This window comes from Chlorocebus sabaeus, chromosome 9 (assembly GCF_047675955.1).
Source record: "Chlorocebus sabaeus isolate Y175 chromosome 9, mChlSab1.0.hap1, whole genome shotgun sequence".
Classification (NCBI taxonomy): domain Eukaryota; kingdom Metazoa; phylum Chordata; class Mammalia; order Primates; family Cercopithecidae; genus Chlorocebus; species Chlorocebus sabaeus.
This window is the reverse complement of record NC_132912.1, coordinates 105,310,146-105,329,537: the sequence shown is the minus strand read 5'-3', so window position 1 is coordinate 105,329,537 and position 19,392 is coordinate 105,310,146. Positions and strand designations below refer to the sequence as shown.

The 19,392-nt window shown below is 45.4% G+C and overlaps 1 protein-coding gene across 2 annotated transcripts in view; it reads right to left on the bottom strand.

The window, feature by feature from the left end:
* Window positions 1–19,392, bottom strand: part of SUFU (SUFU negative regulator of hedgehog signaling) — a 132,786-nt gene that overhangs the window by 85,736 nt on the left and 27,658 nt on the right. For both annotated transcript variants that reach the window (XM_007963979.3, XM_007963980.3), the window contains exon 3: window positions 607–743. In XM_007963979.3, coding sequence (XP_007962170.1) covers window positions 607–743 — 137 coding nt within the window. The remainder of the gene's footprint in view (window positions 1–606; window positions 744–19,392) is intronic.

The window sequence follows — 19,392 nt, the reverse complement described above, 5'->3', positions numbered from 1 at the left end:
TCTCCAAATTTAGTCTCTACCAGAAGCACCAAGGAACATCACTCCCAAAGATTCTGAGTCAGACATCTGCAATGGGGCCTAGGAATATGTGTTTGCAACAAGCTCTCCAGGTAGTTCAGAGCCAGGTGGTATAAGAACCATGCTTTGGGAGACCATGGCTTGCTCTGCACTTTGTCTGTGATAGTTCAAGAGCAAAAGAGTTGGGAAAAAAATATCTCGGCTTTCATTTGAAGGCTACTTACAAAAACAAAGAAACAAAATCTGAGGTCAGATGGGAAATGCTTCTGAGCAATTAGCCACACAGAAACATATCATATCAGATGACATGAAAGAAACCCTCCATGAAACATGACAAGGGCGCAGGGTGGCACAACATAACACAGAACTTGCTGCTGGAGGGCACAGGAGAGTACCCCTCTCTGCCACGGCCCAGTTGGCTTTCCAACCAGGAAACACCAGGCAAAACAAGCCACCCTCATGGTAGAATTGGGGCATAGTACTCCCAGGAAAGGCCACTCCACAAACATGAAAATATACCTGCTAGTACTCAAAGCCAACCAGGCTCATGGCAAAAGGACCAGCACAGCAGCCAGCCTGGCCTCCTACCTGACTGGAACACGTATCGCGCCAAGCCCTGCATTAACTCTGCGGGCCATGTTGGTGGGGCAGACTCTCCAGTTTCTCTCTTCAGACGAAAGGTCAACTCAAAGCCAAAACCACTAGGTCCATCTGTTCCTGTAAACCTGAAAGACATAAAAATCAAGTGTTTTAAGCTCAATTACCTTAGGAAAAACACTCTCTTGAAAGTCTAAAGTCCTCCCCCTTCTTATGGTGGCCTCAGTATCCAAACCCTCCATTCAGAGGAGTATCCCACCATGTGAGCCTTGTTGGGAGGGAACCCGAGAAGCCCATAAGGAACCAGAACCCTTGCCTCGTCCTCCTGCCAGCTATGGGTATGTGGATGTGACCTTGGCCTGGCCAAATTCTACTGCTGGCACTCTGAATTATGAGTGTCAAATTTTGTGGCTGTGGAACATTCCTTCCTAGATGATTGAGGCAACACTGCTGAAAATCTCCCTTGTTCATGCTCCTCATTCCTTCAGGCTGTTAATAGACATCTACTTTGTTTGCTAAAGATACATGTCCTGTGAGCCACAAGGCTATATGCTCTGTGGTATGGTTTGGCTCTGTGACCCCACCCAAATCTCATCTTGAATTGTAATCCCGATAGTCTCCATGTGTCAAGGGAGGAATCAGGTGGGAGATGATTGGATCATGGGGGTGGTTTCTCCCACAGTGTTTTTGTGATAGTGTTCTCACAAGATTTGATGGGTTTCTAAGGCAGTTTTCCCTGCTCTTGCCCACTCTCTTGTGCCTGCCACCCTCTTCCCCTTCCACAAAGATTGTAAGTTTCCTGAGGTCTTCCCAGCCATGTGGAACTGTGAGTCAAATAAACCTATTTTCTTTATAAATTACCCAATCTCAGGTATGTCTTTATATCAGTGTGAGAATGGACTAATACACTCTGTGAGGATGAGATCCTTTCTCCACTCCCACCTCCACTCTGCCCCACAAGGGTACAACCTTGGGTGGCACTGGCTGGCCTCCAAACTCAGCATTTGTGGACAGGTCCCAAGGCAGATTCCAAATACTGGGTGGGCCCATATTATTCCTGAAATTCAGCACCCAACATATACTCCTCAATTAGCACGAGCTCTTCCTAAAACCTGGCACTCCACATGTACTCTTCAGTTGCTGGAACCCTAGAGATGCATGGGTTGCCTTCCCTTCCCATCCCTCAGTGACCCAGAATAATGAGGATGACTGCTTCTGTGGCCATAACTCATTAAAGTGACAATGAGAGAAGGCAGGAATCCCTGCCTCCCTGTTTGCAGGAAACACTCAGGAGCCCCAAGTCTCAGGGAAGTCCCTCAAAGGGACTTCCATCAGAGAGGGCAATGATGTGGATCAGAGAGCTGGGCCTGGCTGGCAGGGTGCCACACCTCCTCAGGTAAAGGAAACATCCAGGGAGAGCTACATAAGGCTTGCCAGCATGCGAAGGTTAAAATTAAAATATTCATGATATAATTTTCAGTAATTATATCTTGTACAAACACGAGCCACAATGATTATACACATGTAAACTCGTCAGCATACAAACACAAACCATAAACTAAGATGACAGCCAACCAAGCTCCTGGAACAGGCAATCAGAGGTGAGAATTCTCAAGGGCTGATGATGCAGTCAATGCGCAAACCTAGAATCCACGTGGCATCTTTCCTTCATCATCATCACTGCTGAGAGGCAAGGCCAGGAGATGGGATAGAAAGAGATTCCCAAGTCTCAGAAGCTGACATCTGTCCTAGTTTTCTGTGCCTGGGTGAACCGAGCCCTCCTGCACTTTGCAGGGAAAGATCACCTCTGAGAAGCTAAGTTCTGTAATGGACTGAAAAGGTATCATTAGAAATTATCATGAGCAAGCCCTATGTATGTATGTATGTATGTATCTATCTATCTATCTATCTATCATCTATATTTTTTTGAGACAGGGTCTCACACTGTTATTCAGGCTGCAGTGCAACTGCAGTGGTGTGATCTTCAGCTCACTGCAGCTGTGAACTCCTGGGGACTCAAGTGATCCTCTTGTCTCAGCCTCCCGAGTAGATGGCACACCATGGCACCTGGCTCATTTTTCTTTTTCTTTTTTTTTTAGTAGAGATAAGGTCTCCCTATGTTGCCCAGACTGGTTTCGAATTCCTGGGCTCAAGCAATCCTCTGGCCTCCGCCTCTCAAAGTATCGGGATTATAAGCCACCATGCCCAGCTTATTTCCTTCTTTTTTTATTTTTGAGACACTGTATAGAGCAAGATACAGTGCTCTATACAGTGGTGTGAACGTGGCTCACCGTAGCCTCGACCTCCCGGGCTCAGGCGATCCTCCTACCTCAACCTCCCAAGTAGCTGGAACCACAGGTGTGCACCAACATGACCAGCTAATTTTGAAAACTTTTGTAGAGACAGGTCTCAACACATTGCCTAGGCTACTCCTTGAACTCCCAGGCTCAAGCAATCCTCCCACCTCCGTTTCCCGAAGTGTTAGGAACACAGGCAAGAGCCACAGCACCTGGCCCAACTATATTTAAAAGAAGTATCCACGGTTTGCATTTTCCCCAGGTATCTCTAGCGATGTGGGAAACAGAATCCATTTTGAGGGTACACACGTGCAATTTTTGGAGACCAGGCCAGCAGAAGATGCTTGGACAACACAATGTAAGCTATTTTATTTCCTCGCTGAATTACCCTGTTTGGGGTCAGTTCAGTGCAGGGAGGCTGGGAAACAGTTACCAAACTGAAGTTGGGAGAGCTACCTCCCTGGAGCTGCAGGTTTGGGAGGGGTGTGAAAACCTGGGGTAATGCAAGATTGACTGGAGTTAAAACTCTGTAAAGGGAGATGGGTCAGTAGGGCAAAGGGAAGATTTTAAGCAGCCACCAATTAGAGGCAGCTTTGTAAAATGTATGAGACTATTACTCCAGGGCTTTCATCTTGGGCCAAGAAAAGTACATGATTTCTAACCACAAAAGCTTGAGAAACAGACTAAAAGAAACTTGTTCCTCTTCGGCTGCATAATGGGAAGAACCCTCAAAGGAAGAGAAAGAAATCACTGGATCAGATGCATCCACACAGCACCACTTCACTAAGGAGGGTCCGTGTGCACACGCACCTAGAGGTGTGCATGCGTGCACACGCATGTGTCCACCATCTGCCTCCACGCGGGGTGCTTTCTGGGCCAGCTCTGTGGTGGGCAGGCCAGCCCTCACTTGGCTGGGTGGGAGGGACAGGCCTGGCCAGATGGTCTCCACCTGCATTTGATTACCACCCACGGGCTAGCTGGACGCAAACTCTAAACTCTGAAACATGAGTTTGGAATGGCCCAGCCTCAGGATAAACACACAACCTGAAGCCTGTCAGAAGTTCTCTTTTTCAAAGCAGGCTGCCCAAGCAATCGCCAAGTGACAAGGTCATTCCATCTTTAAAGTCTCCTGGAGGGGCCTGGCTTGGTCTGGACTTCCTCACATGAAGGCTTCTCTAGCCAAATTGGTTTTGTCTGAACAGAGAATGAAGCCCCTCCTAGGGAGCGGCTGTCTCTCACATCTTCCAAGAAAGGAAAGCATAAGGGGAAATTGGCATGTGCTGCAGAAGGTGGGATCTGGGTCACAGCAAAGCATTTTTCTAACACAGACGTCTACTAAAATACTAGCTGGTGGTAAATGGGGCCAGTAGAATTTCTTCTTACAGAAACTAAAAAAAAAGAAAAAAGAAAAGAAAACAAAGATTCTCCCCAGTCTGGCAGAGTAGGGGTAAAGGGTTCTAACTGTCTTACTGCAAAAGGAAGGATAAGACTCTCAAGACTGTTTCCTGCTCAAGAACCCTGGATCCTGTTCACGGGGATGTCCAGGGGGAAGGCTGGCTTTGTCCCAGCAGTTTGGCAAGTCTGCCTGATGGCTGTGCCAGCTTCAAGAATAACATCAAACCTGAAGATAGGAACACATGCCTTGAATCCTAGACACACAGCAGCCTAACCATCAGAACTCACCCAAAGGTCTCCCCAAGAGTACCTCACTAAGAGGGTATCAATCAGCATCCAAGAGCCCAAAATGACTGCTGAGTCTAGTCAGGAGAGATGAACAGAAACCGAGGAGAGACTTTCTGGAGGAAACCCAGCTTGGGGAGCAGAAAGAGCTGACCTAAAAGTCAGTATCTCATACTCATCACCATTATTTATTAATTTATCTGTGAGACAGAGTCTCACTGTGTCTCCCAGGCTGGAGTGCAGTGGTGTGATTACAGCTCACTGCAGCCTCTGCCTCCCAGGCTCAAGTGATTCTCCTGCCTCAGCCTCCCAAGTAGCTGGGATTACAGATTTGTGCCACCACACCCAGCTAATTTTTGTATTTTTAGTAGAGACACGGTTTCATTATGTTGCCCTGGCTGGTCTCGAACTTCTGACCTCAGGTGATGTGCCCACTTCTACCTCCCAAAGTGCTGGGATTACAGGCGTGAGCCACTGTGCCCAGCCCATTATTTATTACTAAGGAAATGCAAATCAAAACCACAGTGAGCTACCGCCGCTCCACACCTTCTAGCATAACTAAGAGACAGATAATAAGTGTCAGAGAAGATGTGGAGAAATAGGAATACTTGCACATCATTAGGGGGAATATAAAATGATGGAGCGACTTTGGAAAAAGAGTTTGGCAGTTCCTAAAAAAGTTAAACAGAGTCACCATACGATCCAGCAGTTCCACTCCTAAGTATATGCCCAAGAGAACTGAAAACCTGGCTGGATGCAGTGGCTCATGCCTGTAATCCCAGCACTTTGTGGGGCCGAGGTGGATGGACCATTTGAGCCAAAGAGTTTGAGGGCACCCTAGGCAACATGGCCAAACCCCGTCTCTACAAAAAACAAAACAAAACAAAACAAATTAGCCAGGCATGATGGCTCACACCTGTAGTCCCAGCTACTCGGGGTGGGGGTGCTGAGGCCATGAGAAAATCACATGAGCCCAGGGAGGTCAAGGCAGCAGTGAGCCTTGATGGTGTCACCACATTCCAGCCTGGGTGACAGAGTAAGACCCTGTCTAAAAAAAAAAGAAAAATCTGTTAACACGAAACTGTATACACTAACGTTCACAGTAGCATTATTCATAGTAGCCAAAAGGTAGAAACAACCCAAATGTCCATCAATTGAGGAATGGATAAACAAAATATGGTATATCTGTACAATATAACTTGGCAATAAAAAGCAATGAAGTATGGATACGCTATAACATGAATGACCTTGAAAACATCATGCTCAGTGAAAGAAGCCAGATACAAAAGACTACCTATTGTATGATTCTGTTTTTATGAAATGTCCATAATAAACAAATCTATAGAGACAGAAAATAGGTTGGTGGTTGCCAGAAACTAGGGTGAGGAGGGAATGAGGAGTGACTGCTGACGGGTACAGAATTTCTTTTTGGGATGATGGAAATTCTCTTTTTTTGGAAACAGAGTCTCACTCCATTACCCAGGCTGGAGTGCAGTGGCACAATCTCGGCTCACTGCAACCTCTGCCTCCCGGGTTCAAGTGATTCTCCCGCCTCAGCCTCCCAAGTAGTTGGGACTACAGGCGCGTGCCACCACGCTGTTAATTTTTGTATTTTTACTAGAAACAGGGTTTCATCATGTTAGCCAGGTGGGTCTCAAACTCCTGACCTCAAGTGATCTGCCTGCCTCAGCCTCCCAAAGTGCTGGGATTATAGGTGTGAGCCACCGCGCCTGGCCTGGGAGACGGAAATGTTCTGGAATTAGATAATGTAATGGTTGTATAACCTTATAAATACACTTAAAAACCACCGAATTACACACTTTAAAAGGGTGAATTTCATGGTATATGATTTATTTTTAAAAAGCTGGCATCTCAGATACACCTGATGTCATATCATTTAACTCTCTATAACTCTAGGACTCAGCCGTTGTTATACTCATTTAACAAACAAATGAGAAACACTGATGGAGTTTACGTAATAGTCCATAAATCACAGAGCAAGTGATAGAGCTAGAACTTGAAGTCTGTATAACTCCAAAGCTCATCTCCTTTTTTTTTGTGAGACAGGATCTCACTGTGTTGCCCAGGCTGGAGTATAGCGGCACAATCAGGGCTCACTGTGGCCACGACCTCCTGGGGTGGCCACGACCTCCTGGGTTCAAGAGATCCCCTCACCTCAGCCTCCCGAGTAGCTGAAATTACAAGTGTGTGCCTAATTAATCTATTTTTGCCTAATTAAACCCATCTTCTTAATGCTGTGTGACCAGAGGCAAGCTATTTAACCTCTCTGTGCCTCAGTTTCCTCATCTATAAAATGGGGATAATAACAGTAACTATTTCATAGAGTTGTTATGGGGATTAAACATTTAGAAACAGTACTTGGAACACTATAAGCATTACATCACTTACATTAAGTAAAGAAAGCCAGTCACAAAAGACCATATGTTGTATGATTTTATTTATATTACAGGAAAAATAATATAATTTGTAATATATAATATAAATTACACTTATATCAAATGTCCAGAATGGACAAATCTATGGGGAAAGTGGATTAATGGTTGCTTAGGACTGGGGTAGTGGGGACAAATGGGGAGTGACTGCTAATGAATATGGATGGAGTTTCTTTTCAGGGTAATGAAAAAGTTCTAAAATTAGATTGTAGTGAAGGTTATATTCCCATTAATATGCAAAAAACCACAAAAGTGTACACTTTAAATGAACTATATGCTACATTAATTATATCAATAAATGTTTTATTCATTTAATTTTTAATTTGGAAAAAACTCAAAAACCTGATAGAAAAAATTCACAAACTAGATATAGATATCCCTTAAGCACAAGACAAGATGTTTGACCTCACACATAATAAAAGAAATGCAAATGAAAACAATGAGATACCATTCTCACCTATCAGATGGGCAAAAATTAGTAAGTATGACATCATATTCTGTTGCCGAGGTTGTAGGGGAAGAGGCAGACACTCTCATATGTTGCTGGTATGGATATAAATTAGTACAACTTTTATGCAAGGGAATTAGGCAATACCAAATAAAACTACATATAGGTTTACACCTTTGGATCCAGCAATCCCACTTCAAAGAATTTATAATTGCAAAATACTGGAAACCACCTAAATGCCCATTCATAGGAGAATGGCTCAAAGGCTAGTATGCTGCTGTAAGAAAGAATGAAGAGCTCTACAAATTGGTACGAACACTGTTAGGCAAAAAAAGCAAAAGAGGCTGGGCACGGTGGTTCATGCCTGTAATTCCAGCACTTTGGGAGGCCAAAGCAGGCAGATTGCTTGAGCCCAGGAATTCGACACCAGGCTGGGCAACATGGCGAAGCCTTGCCTCCACAAAAAATACAAAAATTAGCTGGGCATAGTGGCATGTGCCTGTAGTCCCAGCTACTCAAGAGGCTAATGGGAGGATCGCTTGAATCCAGGAAATAGAAAGTTCAGTGAGCTGTGATTATGCCACCACACTCCAGCCTGGGTGACAGAGTGAGACTCAGTCTCAAAAAAAAAAAAAAAAAAAAGAGCAAAAGGATATTATAGTATGTTTTTAAGGAAGAAAGAAAGGAAGATAGGAGCTAGGAATGGTGGCTCACATCTGTAATCCCAGAACTTTGGGAGGCCAAGGCAGGTGATCACCTGAGGTCAGGAGTTCGAGACCAGCCTGGCCGACATGATGAAACCCCATCTCTACTTAAAAAAACAAAAAAATACAGGCCGGACACAGTGGCTCATGCCTGTAATCCCAGCACTTTGGGAGGCCAAGGTGGGCGGATCATGAGGTCAGGAGTTCGAGACCCACCTGACCAATATGGAGAAAGCCTGTCTCTACTAAAAATACAAAAATTAGCCAGGAGTGGTGGCGTGCACCTGTAATCCCAGCTACTCAGGAGGCTGAGGCAGGAGAATCGCTTGAATTCGGGAGGCAGAGATGGCAGTGAGCCGAGATAACGCCCCTGCACTCCACCCCGGGCAACAGAGAGAGACTCCGTCAAAAAAAAAAAAAAAAAAGCCAAGGTGGGTGGATCACTTGAGGTCGGGAGTTCAGGTCCAGCCTGAGCAACATGGAGAAACCCCGTCTCTACCAAAAAAACAAAATTAGTTGGGCGTGGTGGTGCATGCCTGTAATCTCAGCTACTTGTGAGGCTGAGGCAGGAGAATTGTTTGAACCTGGAAGGTGGAGGTTGCGGTGAGCCAAGATGGCGCCATCACTGCCCTGCAGCCTAGGCAACAAGAACGAAACTTCGTCTCAAAAAAGAAAAAGAAAAACAAAACTACAAAAAAAAAAAAAAAATCTGGGAGGCGGAGGTTGCGGTGAGCTAAGATCACACCACTGCACTCCAGCTTGGGCACCAAGAGCAAAACTTGTCTCAAAAAAAAAAAAAAAAAAGGCCGGGCGCAGTGGCTCATGCCTGTAATCCCAGCACTTTGGGAGGCCGAGGCAGGTGGATCACCTGAGGTCAGGAGTTGGAGACCAGCTTGGCCAACATGGTGAAACCCCATCTCTACTAAAAATACAAAAATTTGTCGGGCATGATGACGCATGCCTGTAGGTCCAGCTACTAGGGAGGCTGAGGCAGGGGAATCGCTTGAACCCAGGAGGTGAAGGTTGCAGTGAGCTGAGATTGCACCACTGCACTCCAGCCTGAGTGACAGAGCAAGACTCCATCTCAAAAAAAAAAAAAAAAAGGAAGGAAGGAAGGAAGATAGGAAAATATGCATTACCTACTCATTTCTGTAGAAAGCCATATGGGAAGGATAAACCAAAAATGAATGAGATGGATTATTACATGCAGTAGGTGGGAAGGTGGTAGAAAGCACTGCAGGGTGCGGGGATGGGTAACATTTCTTTGAATATACCTTTTTGTATAGTTCTCACTTTTGGTTTTGGATCCGTGATAATGCTTTCACATACTCAAATGAAACAGAATCAATGAGGAGGGAGAAAAATGCTAAAATATAATACAAACAGAAGTTAATGAACCTAACAGTATTTCAAATCAACCATATAACCACACTGAAAGGGGGAAAAAAAGATATAACCCAAGTAACTTTTTTTCTTTTGAAATGGAGTCTTGCTCTGTCACCCAGGCTGGAGTGCAATGGCGCAATCGCGGATCACTGCAACCTTCACCTCCAGGGTTCAAGAGATTCTCCTGCCTCAGTCCCCCGACTAGCTGGGATTACAGGCGCACACCATTATGCCCAGCTAATTTTTGTATTTTTAGTAGAGATGGGGTTTCACCATGTTGGCCAGGCTGGTCTCGAGCCCCTGACCTCAAGTGATCCACCCACCCTGGCCTCCCAGAGCGCTAGGATTATAGGTGTGAGCCACTGTGCCTGGCCTGAAATATATATATTTTTAAAGGCAGGTAAGAATGAACCCTATAAGTGTAGTATTTATTTAGTAAGTTAGTTATTATTTTTTGAGACAAAATCTTGCTCTGTCACCCAGGCTGGGGTGCAGTGCTACTATCTCGGCTCACTGCAACCTCTGCCTCCCAGTTTCAAGTGATTCTCCTGCCTCAGCCTCCCAAGCAGCTGGGACTACAGGTGCGTACCAACATACCTGGCTAATTTTTGTATTTTTGGTAGAGACAGGGTTTCACCATGTTGGCCAGGCTGGTCTTGAACTACCGACCTCAGGTGATCCACCCACTTGGGCCTCTGCACAGGCGTGAGCCACTGCACCAGGGCCCCATAGGTATAGTTTTAGAACTGGAGGTATCAGTATGAATTCATGGTATTTAATAGAGAAACCAATATAGAAATAGAGTGGTGTGTGTATATGTGCGTGTATGTTTCCTAGTTCTCACCACTGGGAGCAAAGACACTCCAAGAACAATAATACCTAGCCCCCAGATTATGGCTTCTATATACCATTCTCCGCTAAATAAAACCAGGGCTTCCTGGATAAATGGCTGATTTCGGGGCTGGCAAAGTACAAAATGATTCTGGAACTTCCTACTGTGCCAGAAAGTAAGGAAGTGGTTCAGAGAATGATGGGAACATGCCAAAAGTAGAGAGGAGCCAAATTCAAGGTTCTCACTGGCCAAATCAATGACAATCTGAGCATCAAATTAAAGCATTCTAACAAATTATAATCTATTAATTAAAATAAAAACCTATGAGTTCACACTGACTATGATGGACCTAGTGACACTGGCTCTAAAGATTTTGGACTTGCCAGCCTCTGTAACTACATGAGCCAATTCTTTCTCCTAAGTCTCTTTATACATTTGTATCTATATTATGTGTATAGATAATATAGATATAGATATGTAGATGTGAATCTCCAATTGTTTTTCCTAGAGAGACCTAATACATTGATATAAATAAATGAATAAATAAGTAAATATGGAGAAAACTCTTCCTTACAGTAAAATCTCAGTATCAATGAATAAACGTTGAAGCAATTATCAAATGAGAAGTCACCATTTGACAACTATTGTAATAATAATTCAGGCAAGAATCATCAATGGGTGGTAAAAATAGTGGGTAAAAAATCTGATGAGAAACAAGATACTGACATAGCCTCAAAATGCCTTCCCACAAGTTACTTATTAATTATTAATGGAAAAGCAGTAACTATACAGAAGAGAAACCTAGCAGACACCACCTTAACCAAGCAATCAAAGTAATTAGACATCATCAACAGTAATTAGACAAATCAACATCAAGTGCCTCCTGATATGATCACTGAGAAGGGCATAACATGTCTGTGATATTCCTATGGAGAAATACATACACTGATCCTATGCATGAGGAAACATCAGACAAATCCAAATTGAAGGACATTATATAAAATAACTGACCTGTACTCTTCAAAAGGTCATGAAAAACAGAAAGACTGAGGAACCATTTGAAGGCATCTAAGAGACGTGACAATTAAGTTACTAAAAAAGACTGGAGTCGCTGAAGTAGGGTGACCAACTTGTCTTGTTTGCCCAGGACTTTTCTGGCTTTAGAACTGAAAGCTCCACATACCAGGAAAAGCCCAGGCAAATGGGGACAGTTGGTCAACCGATCCTGAAGTGCCCACTGTCTGACCCACACAAAGCAAAACACTGCCACACTTAAAAAGCACCAACAATGCATCAAGATCCACCAAAACGTCAGCAATGCCAGAGCACAGTCTCTGCAGCCAAGCTGCCTATGCCCAAATCCTGGCTCTGCCACCCTTCCTGGCTGTGTGACCCTTGGCAAATCACTTAGGCTCTCTGTGCCTCAGTTTCTTCATCTGTAAAATGTAGATAAGAAGAGTTTACTTCCCCTTCTCACTTCTAATGTAAACTATGAACTTTGGGTGGTGATGATGTGTCAGTGTAGGTTCACTGACTGTAACAAATGTACCAGTCTGGGGAAGGATGTTGACGGTGGGAGAGGCTGCATGCACGTGTGTGTGCATGCATGCGTGTGGTAAGCAGAGGGTGTGTAGCAGCTCTCTGTACTTTCTGCTCAATTTTGCTGAGAACCTAAAACTGCTCTAAAAAAGTCTTTTTTCAAAAATGAAGATATTAGTAGCTTCCATATGGTAGCTACTAAAATGAATTAACATATAATATAGAAAACACTTAGAACAGCACCTGGAACACAGCAGATCTTAGTGTCGGCAGTTACTTACAGTAGCAGTTTCCAGTTCTGCCAATTTACCTAAGAGAATAATCTTACATTTGGGGAAAAAAAAAAAAAAGCCTCTTGCATAAGTATATTCAGTAGTATTTATAAGAATAAAAAATCTAGAAACAACCTAACTGTTCTACAAGTAGCGGTATTATGAGTTCTAGCACATTACCCACGTGGTAGGACATTACAAGTCACTAAAAACAATGGTTCTGAAAGCAGGAGGACTAACCTTTGAGAGGCAAGGGGTTCTCATTCCACCTCTAACTGGTAAAGAGGAACAGGAACTTTACATTAGAACCCCACTCTATAGCCTCTAATGTTTTCTGTTCACCTAGTATTCACTATAGCATAAAAATAAACTCCTTTCAAAATGGTCATGAAATTGGGACCCTTGTACATTGCTGGTAGAAATGTAGGCTGATACAGCTGCTATGGAAAACAGTATGGCGGTTCCTCAAAAATTAAACATAGAATTGCCACATGATCCAGCAATTCTACTTCCAGGTATATATCCAAAAGAACTGAAAGCAGGGTCTTGAACAGAAATTTGTACACTGATGTTCACAGTAGCATTATTAGCAATAGTCAAAAGGTAGAAGCAACCCAAGAGTCGGTCAAGAAATGGATGGACAAGCCAAATTGGTATATACATATAATCGAATATTAGCCTTTAAAAAGGAAGAAAATTCTGGCATATGCTACAACATAGATGAACCCTGAAGACATTATGCTAAGTGAAATAAGACAGGCACAAAGGGACAAATATATCATTCCACTTATATGAGTACCCAGAGCAGTCACATTGATAGAGACAGAAATAAGATGGTGGTTGCCAGGGGTTGGAGGAAGTGAGAAGTGGGAGTTACTGTTTAAGGGATACAGAGTGTTTCTGGAAGTGGAAGGTGGTTATGGCTGCACAACAACATAAATGTACTTAATTCCACTGAATTGTAAATCTAAAAATGGTTAAAATGGTAAATTTTGGGCTGGGTGCAGTGGATCATGCCTATAATTCCAGCACTATAGGAGGCCAAGGTGGGAGGATTGCCTGAGTCCAGGAGTTTGAGACCAGCCTGGGCAACATAAGGACATCCCATCTCTACAAGCAATTTAAAAATTAGCTGGGCATGGTGGTGTGCACCTGTGGTCCCAGCTACTCGGGAGTCTGAGGCAGTAGGATCACTGAGCCTGGGAGGTCCAGGCTGCAGTAAGTTGTGGCTGCACCACTGCACTCCAGCCTAAGTGACAGCAAGACCTTGACTCAAAAAAAAAAAAAAAAAAAGGTAAATTTAAATTATGTAGGTTGGGCACAGTGGCTCATGCCTATAATTCCAGCACTTTGGGAGACCAAGGCAGCCAGATCACTTGAGGTCAGGAATTCAAGACCAGACTGGCCAACACAGAGAAACCCTCTCTCTACGAAAAATACAAAAATTAGCTGGGCGTGGTGGCACATGCCTGTAGTCTCAGCTACTCTGGTGGCTGAGTCTAGAGGATCAGTTGAGCCCAGGAGGCAGAGGTTGCCGTGAGCTGAGATCACGCCACTGCACTCTAGCCTGGGCAACAGAGTGAGACTCCATCTCAAAAAAAAATAATAATTTAAGAAAAAGATAAATTATGTACATTATGCCACACATAAATGGTTATGAAAAACACAAAACAAAATTCAACATAAAGTATGGTTCAAAATGTTTATGTATATACACAATTTAAAATATGAGTAAAATATATATGGGAAAAAGAAAACGCAGGCTGGGCACAGTGGCTCACGCCTGTAATCCCAGCACTTTGGGAGGCCGAGGCGGGTGGATCACCTGAGGTCAGGAGTTTGAGACCAGCCTGGCCAACATGGTGAAACCCTGTCTCCACTAAAAATACAAAATGACCCGGATGTGTTGGCGGGCACCTGTAGTCCCAGTTACTCAGGAGGCTGAGACAGGAGAATCGCTTGAACCCAGGAAACAAGAGGCTCTAGTGAGTTGAGATGGTGCCACTGCACTCCAGCTTAAGCAAGACAGAGCAAGACTCTGTCTTAAAATCATCATCAACATCTTCATCTCCAGCCTAGACTATAAACCCCACAAGGGCAGGGTTGTATCTTGGCCACTACTGTATCTGCAGGTCTAGCGTGCACGGCTTCGCATAGTCTGTTGCTAAGTGTTCATATGGATATGCCAAGGACATGGCAAGAGAGGCCCAAGGTCAGGCCCCTTCCTCTGGGAGTGGCCTGGATGCTTCCATTGGTCTTTGAAGCAAGGAATGCCAGGCCAGTCACAGTGGCTACTGACCCTGCAAAGGTATCAGGGTTAGGCATTATGGCTCAGTCTCAAGCCCAGTGATGGTGTCAGAAGAGGGGACCATGTGCCTCTGGAAACACATGGCATAGAAGGCCAGCCCAGTCCAACTCCAGAACCAGGGATGATGTCACTTCTTCCCCTACAAAAACTCTTGTTATCTCTCTTTTTTTTTTTTTTTTTTTTTTTTGAGACAGAGTCTCGCTCTGTCACCAGGCTGGAGTGCAGTGGTGCGATTTGGGCTCACTGCAACCTCTGCCTCCCGGGTTCAAGCGATTCTCCTTCCTCAGCCTCCCGAGTAGCTGGAACTACAGGCATGTGCCACCATACCCGGCTCATTTCTTGTATTTTTAGTAGAGACAAGGTTTCTCCATGTTGGCCAGGATGGTCTCGAACTCCAGACCTCGTGATCCGCCCGCCTCAGCCTCCCAAAGTGTTAGGATTAGAGGCGTGAACCACTGCGCCCGGCCCTGTTGTCTCTCTCTTTCCCCCTACCTCTTCTCCTTCCTCCTGGTCCCAGGCTGGATGGAGAACTGCGCAGACCCATCCTTTATCCTGGGGTTGGTCCTCCTTTCCAACCAGCCCTACTCCTTGGGAATCAGGCTGAGTTCTCGCCTCACTGGGCTAGCTGTCCTCTTCAGAAGAATGGACCTAGATCCTGGGCAGGGGGTAAGGGTGGAGGTGGGCATGGGAGGTATAGACACACAGACCTTTTCCTTCGGTGGCCTCCCTTTAAGTGCGCGCGCACACACACGCACATATCTCCCATGCATGTCTCCAACAGGCATAGGGACAAGCCTAGCCTTAGGCCCAGATGAACCCAGAAACTATAGAGAAACCTAAACTGCAGACCTCCAGTTGCTCTAGGGCTCTACACAGAGACTGCCTGCAGCTTCTCTACAATCTCTCTGTATCCCAGGGCAACGCCAAGCAAGTCCAAGGACCACTCACCCAAACTCCAGCACATGCTTGGAGGGCCAGCGGCCTTTCCTATTTGTACGGTTTCCTGTCAATCTGCTCTAAGACTCTCAGTGCTGGCCCAACCCCCACGATGCCCCAGGACTAGCCACTGCTCTGCCCCTTACACCTATGCAAAGAATGAATGACAGCCTGGCAAAGGGAGGCCATCACTGGAAACCTCTTCACTAGGAAAGCAGAATGTGAGCATTTCCCCTTGCGTGGCCTCCGCCTGTCCCCTAGGGGACTTCCTAGGTGGAGAAAGAGGGACAAAGTTCCACTTTCACCAGGACTCAGTCTCTGCCATCTCTTCACCACACAGTCTCCTTCAGCAACCTCATGAAAGTGCTTCAGCCACCACGCCTCTGTTGAGGATTCCCAAACCTATTCCCAAGCAAAGAACCAGACCTAGATACTTCTAGTTCAGTCTACACAAATCCAAACTCAGTATCTTACCAAACCTGGTCTTTCTCCATCTTTACCCAACTTGAAGAGCACCACTGTGGTAGCCTGAATAAATGTTCCCTAATGCCCACACTGGAATCCCTGGAACTTGTGATATGCTACTTTAAACAGCAAAAGAGACTTTGCAAATGTAATTCAGTTAGGGATCTTGAGATGGAGATGATCTTACAGTGAATTATCTGGGTGGGCTCAATCTAATCCATGAATCCTTAATGAAAGAGACAGGTAAAAGATTAGAGAGATGTGAGATGAGAACTTGTGTCTGTTGTTGCTCACTTTAAAGATGGAAGGAGTGGACGTGAGCTAAGGAATGCACATGGCCTCTAGAAGCTGGAAACAGCAAGGAAATGAAATCTCCCTGAGGCACTTTGATTTTTTTTTTTTTTAAGACGGGTCTTGCTCTGTTGCCCAGGCTGCAGTGCAGTGGCATAATCATGGCTCACTGTTGCCTCAGCCTCTTGGGCTCACGGGATCCTCTCACCTCAACCTCCCAAATAGCTGGGACCACAAGCACAGGCCACCACACTTGGCTAATTTTTGTGTGTGTGTATGTGGAGATGGGGTTCCACCATGTTGCCCAAGCTGGTCCCGAACTCCTGGGTTCAAGCCGTCCTCCTGCCTCAACCTCCCAAAGTGCTGGGGTTACAGGTGTGAGCCACCACACCCAGCCTGGTACCTTAATTTTGACCCAGTGAGACGATGTTAGACTTCTGACCTCCAGAATTATAACATAAGTGTACATTGTTCTAAGACACTAATTTAGTGGTAATTTTTTATGGCAGCAATAGGAACTAAAAAATCCACCAGGCCAGAATCCCAAGAGTTATCCTCCAGTCTTCCCTCTCCCTATGTGCAGCTGGTCAGACAGTCAGTGAGTTCTGGAAACTCTGCCCCCTCCCTTCTCAGTGGCCCTCAATCTGTCTCTTCTCTCCATCTCAACTGCCACACTATGGGTTAGCCTTCTGCATACTTCACTCGGGTAACCAACAACCTCTTCCTCACTGATCTCCTGCCTCCTGCTATTCAGTGTTGTTCCCAAAATGGAAATGATACACCTTTCTCCTGCTTAAAAATCCTCCAAAGCCCATCCCTATCCCCAATCTGCAGGATAAAGTGCAGACTTCTCAGTAAGACTCACAAGGCCACCGTGAACCAGGTCCTGCACCTCCTCTGCCTTATACTCTAGGCCTAATGAATGGACTGGCAGATCTGTGGACACACTGATGACTCCCTTGCCTCTGAAACTCTGCACAGGTGTTCTCTTCTTTGCCCTCTGCTCATCTTCAGGAAGGCTCAGGTGTCACCTTCTCCAAGTATCTTCTGTTTGCCCTTCCATTCCCCACTGTGCAAGACAGATCCCAGACAGCTCCACGGAAAGGAATTCTGCCAACACAACCTGAGGGGGCTAGGAAGCAGATCCTTCCCCACTGGAGTCCCAGATGAGGATGCAGCCCACCTGACACTCTGGCCGCAGCCTTGGGAGGACCTAAGTATAGCACTCAGATGAGCAATTCCTGGACTCCTGGTGCAAAGGAGATGTGAGAGAACAAAAGTGTGTCCTTGTAAGCTGCTGATTTGCAGCAACAGAAAACCAGTATGTCTACCCTGCTCTCTGCCCTGGAGAGCTGGCCTGTGTGGGGTTCCTAGGCCCTCTGGCATCTAACTGGGTTCAGCCAGTGAAAGTTCTGACAGGAGCATGGTGGCTCATGCCTGCAATCCCAGCACTTTGAGAGGCTGAGGTGGGAGAATCACTAGAGGGTCAGGAGTTCCAGACCAGCCTGGCCAACATGGTGAAACCCTGTTTCTACCAAAAATACAAAAAAAAAAAAAAAAAAAAAAAAAAAAAGTTGAGCATAGTAGCACGTGCCTGTAATCCCAGCTACTCAGGAGGCTGAGACAGGAGAATCGCTTGAACTCGGGGGGCAGAGGCTGCAGTGAGTCAAGATCATGCCACTATGCCACTGCACTCCAGCCTGGGCAACAGAGCAAGACTCCATCTCAAAAAAAAAAAAAGTTCTGACAGGAAATCAGCAGAAGTGAGGAGAGCAAGGCTAGAGTTCCCTCCCTTTGGGATTGCCCAAGGTGCTATGCCCCTTGATTGACAGTCACTGCTAACAGTCACTCTCAAGAACACTCAACACAACTTTCTCCTCTAGGTTCCTGGATAACACTCCCTCCTCTGGTCCCTTCAGCCTTAGGAGAGTGGCAGCCAGGCCAACCACTAGCCCTGGGTTACATCACTATCACCTATGGTGCTATTCCTTTATAAATACACCTTCCTCCAATATCCTACTTTGAAGGCACCAATCCCTTATTGGGACCCTGACCAAGAGAGGGCTCTCATCACTTCTTCCTTACCGCTATGCAAATCTCCATCACAGGACTCTCCTTGCTGTATTGCAGCTGTCTATCTCTCCCATCAGGAAAGGATTTACCCTTTATATACCCCCACTGACTGGCACAGGAGTGCTTACTGAAAGCAGCTGAACAAAGGAATGGATATCAGCTCAACAAGAAAGGTGACCTGTCCAGCAAAGCCAGTTGGGACTACAAAGGCTGGGCGATGGGAGTAATGAGCCTGAACCAGCCCTGCAATTTTGAGTTTCTGACGTTGATTCTGGGGGTGCCTGCCCCTTGGTTAAGACTCTAAGGCTCTCCAATTTTTGATCCGTCAGTTTACACAATTAAGAAATTACTGTTTTTATTTTTTATTCTTTTAGAGATAAAGTCCCACTCTGTTGCCCAGGCTGGAGTGCAGTGGCATGATCATGACTCACTGCTGCCTCAGCTTTCCAGGCTCAAGTGATCCTCCTGCCTCAGTCTCCTGAGTAGCTGGGACTACATGTGTGCACCACTACACCTGAATAAATAATTTTTTTTTTTTTTTTTTTTTTCCCGGTAGAGATGGGGTATTGCTATGTTTCCTGGGCTGGTCTCAAACTTCTAGGCTCAAGCAATCCTCCTGACTCAGCCTCCCAAAGAGCTGGGATTACAGGTATGAACCACCACGCCCAGCCAAGAAACTACAATTTTCTTGATAATTACTATTATCATTTATTACGAAACCAGGAAAACCATATATAGTCCTTTATTTGACCACTGCTTTCTTGTTGGACATAAAGTTGCTTCCAAAGTTACGCCTTGGAAAATATTTTTGTGCATATTACCTCGTTTCCTTCCCATATTTGGGTTATTGCCTTGGGATTAAGAGTCACAGAAGGCCAGACACAGCGGCTCACACCTGTAATCCCAGCACTTTGGGAGGCCGAGGCAGAAGGATTGCTTGAGCCCAGGAGTTCAAGACCAGCCTGGGCAACATAGTGAAACCCCCATATCTATAAAAAATTTAAAAGTTAACCAAGCATGCTGGCACAAACCTGAAGTCCTATCTATTCAAGAGGCTGAGGCATAAGGACCACTTGAGCCCAGGAGTTTGAGG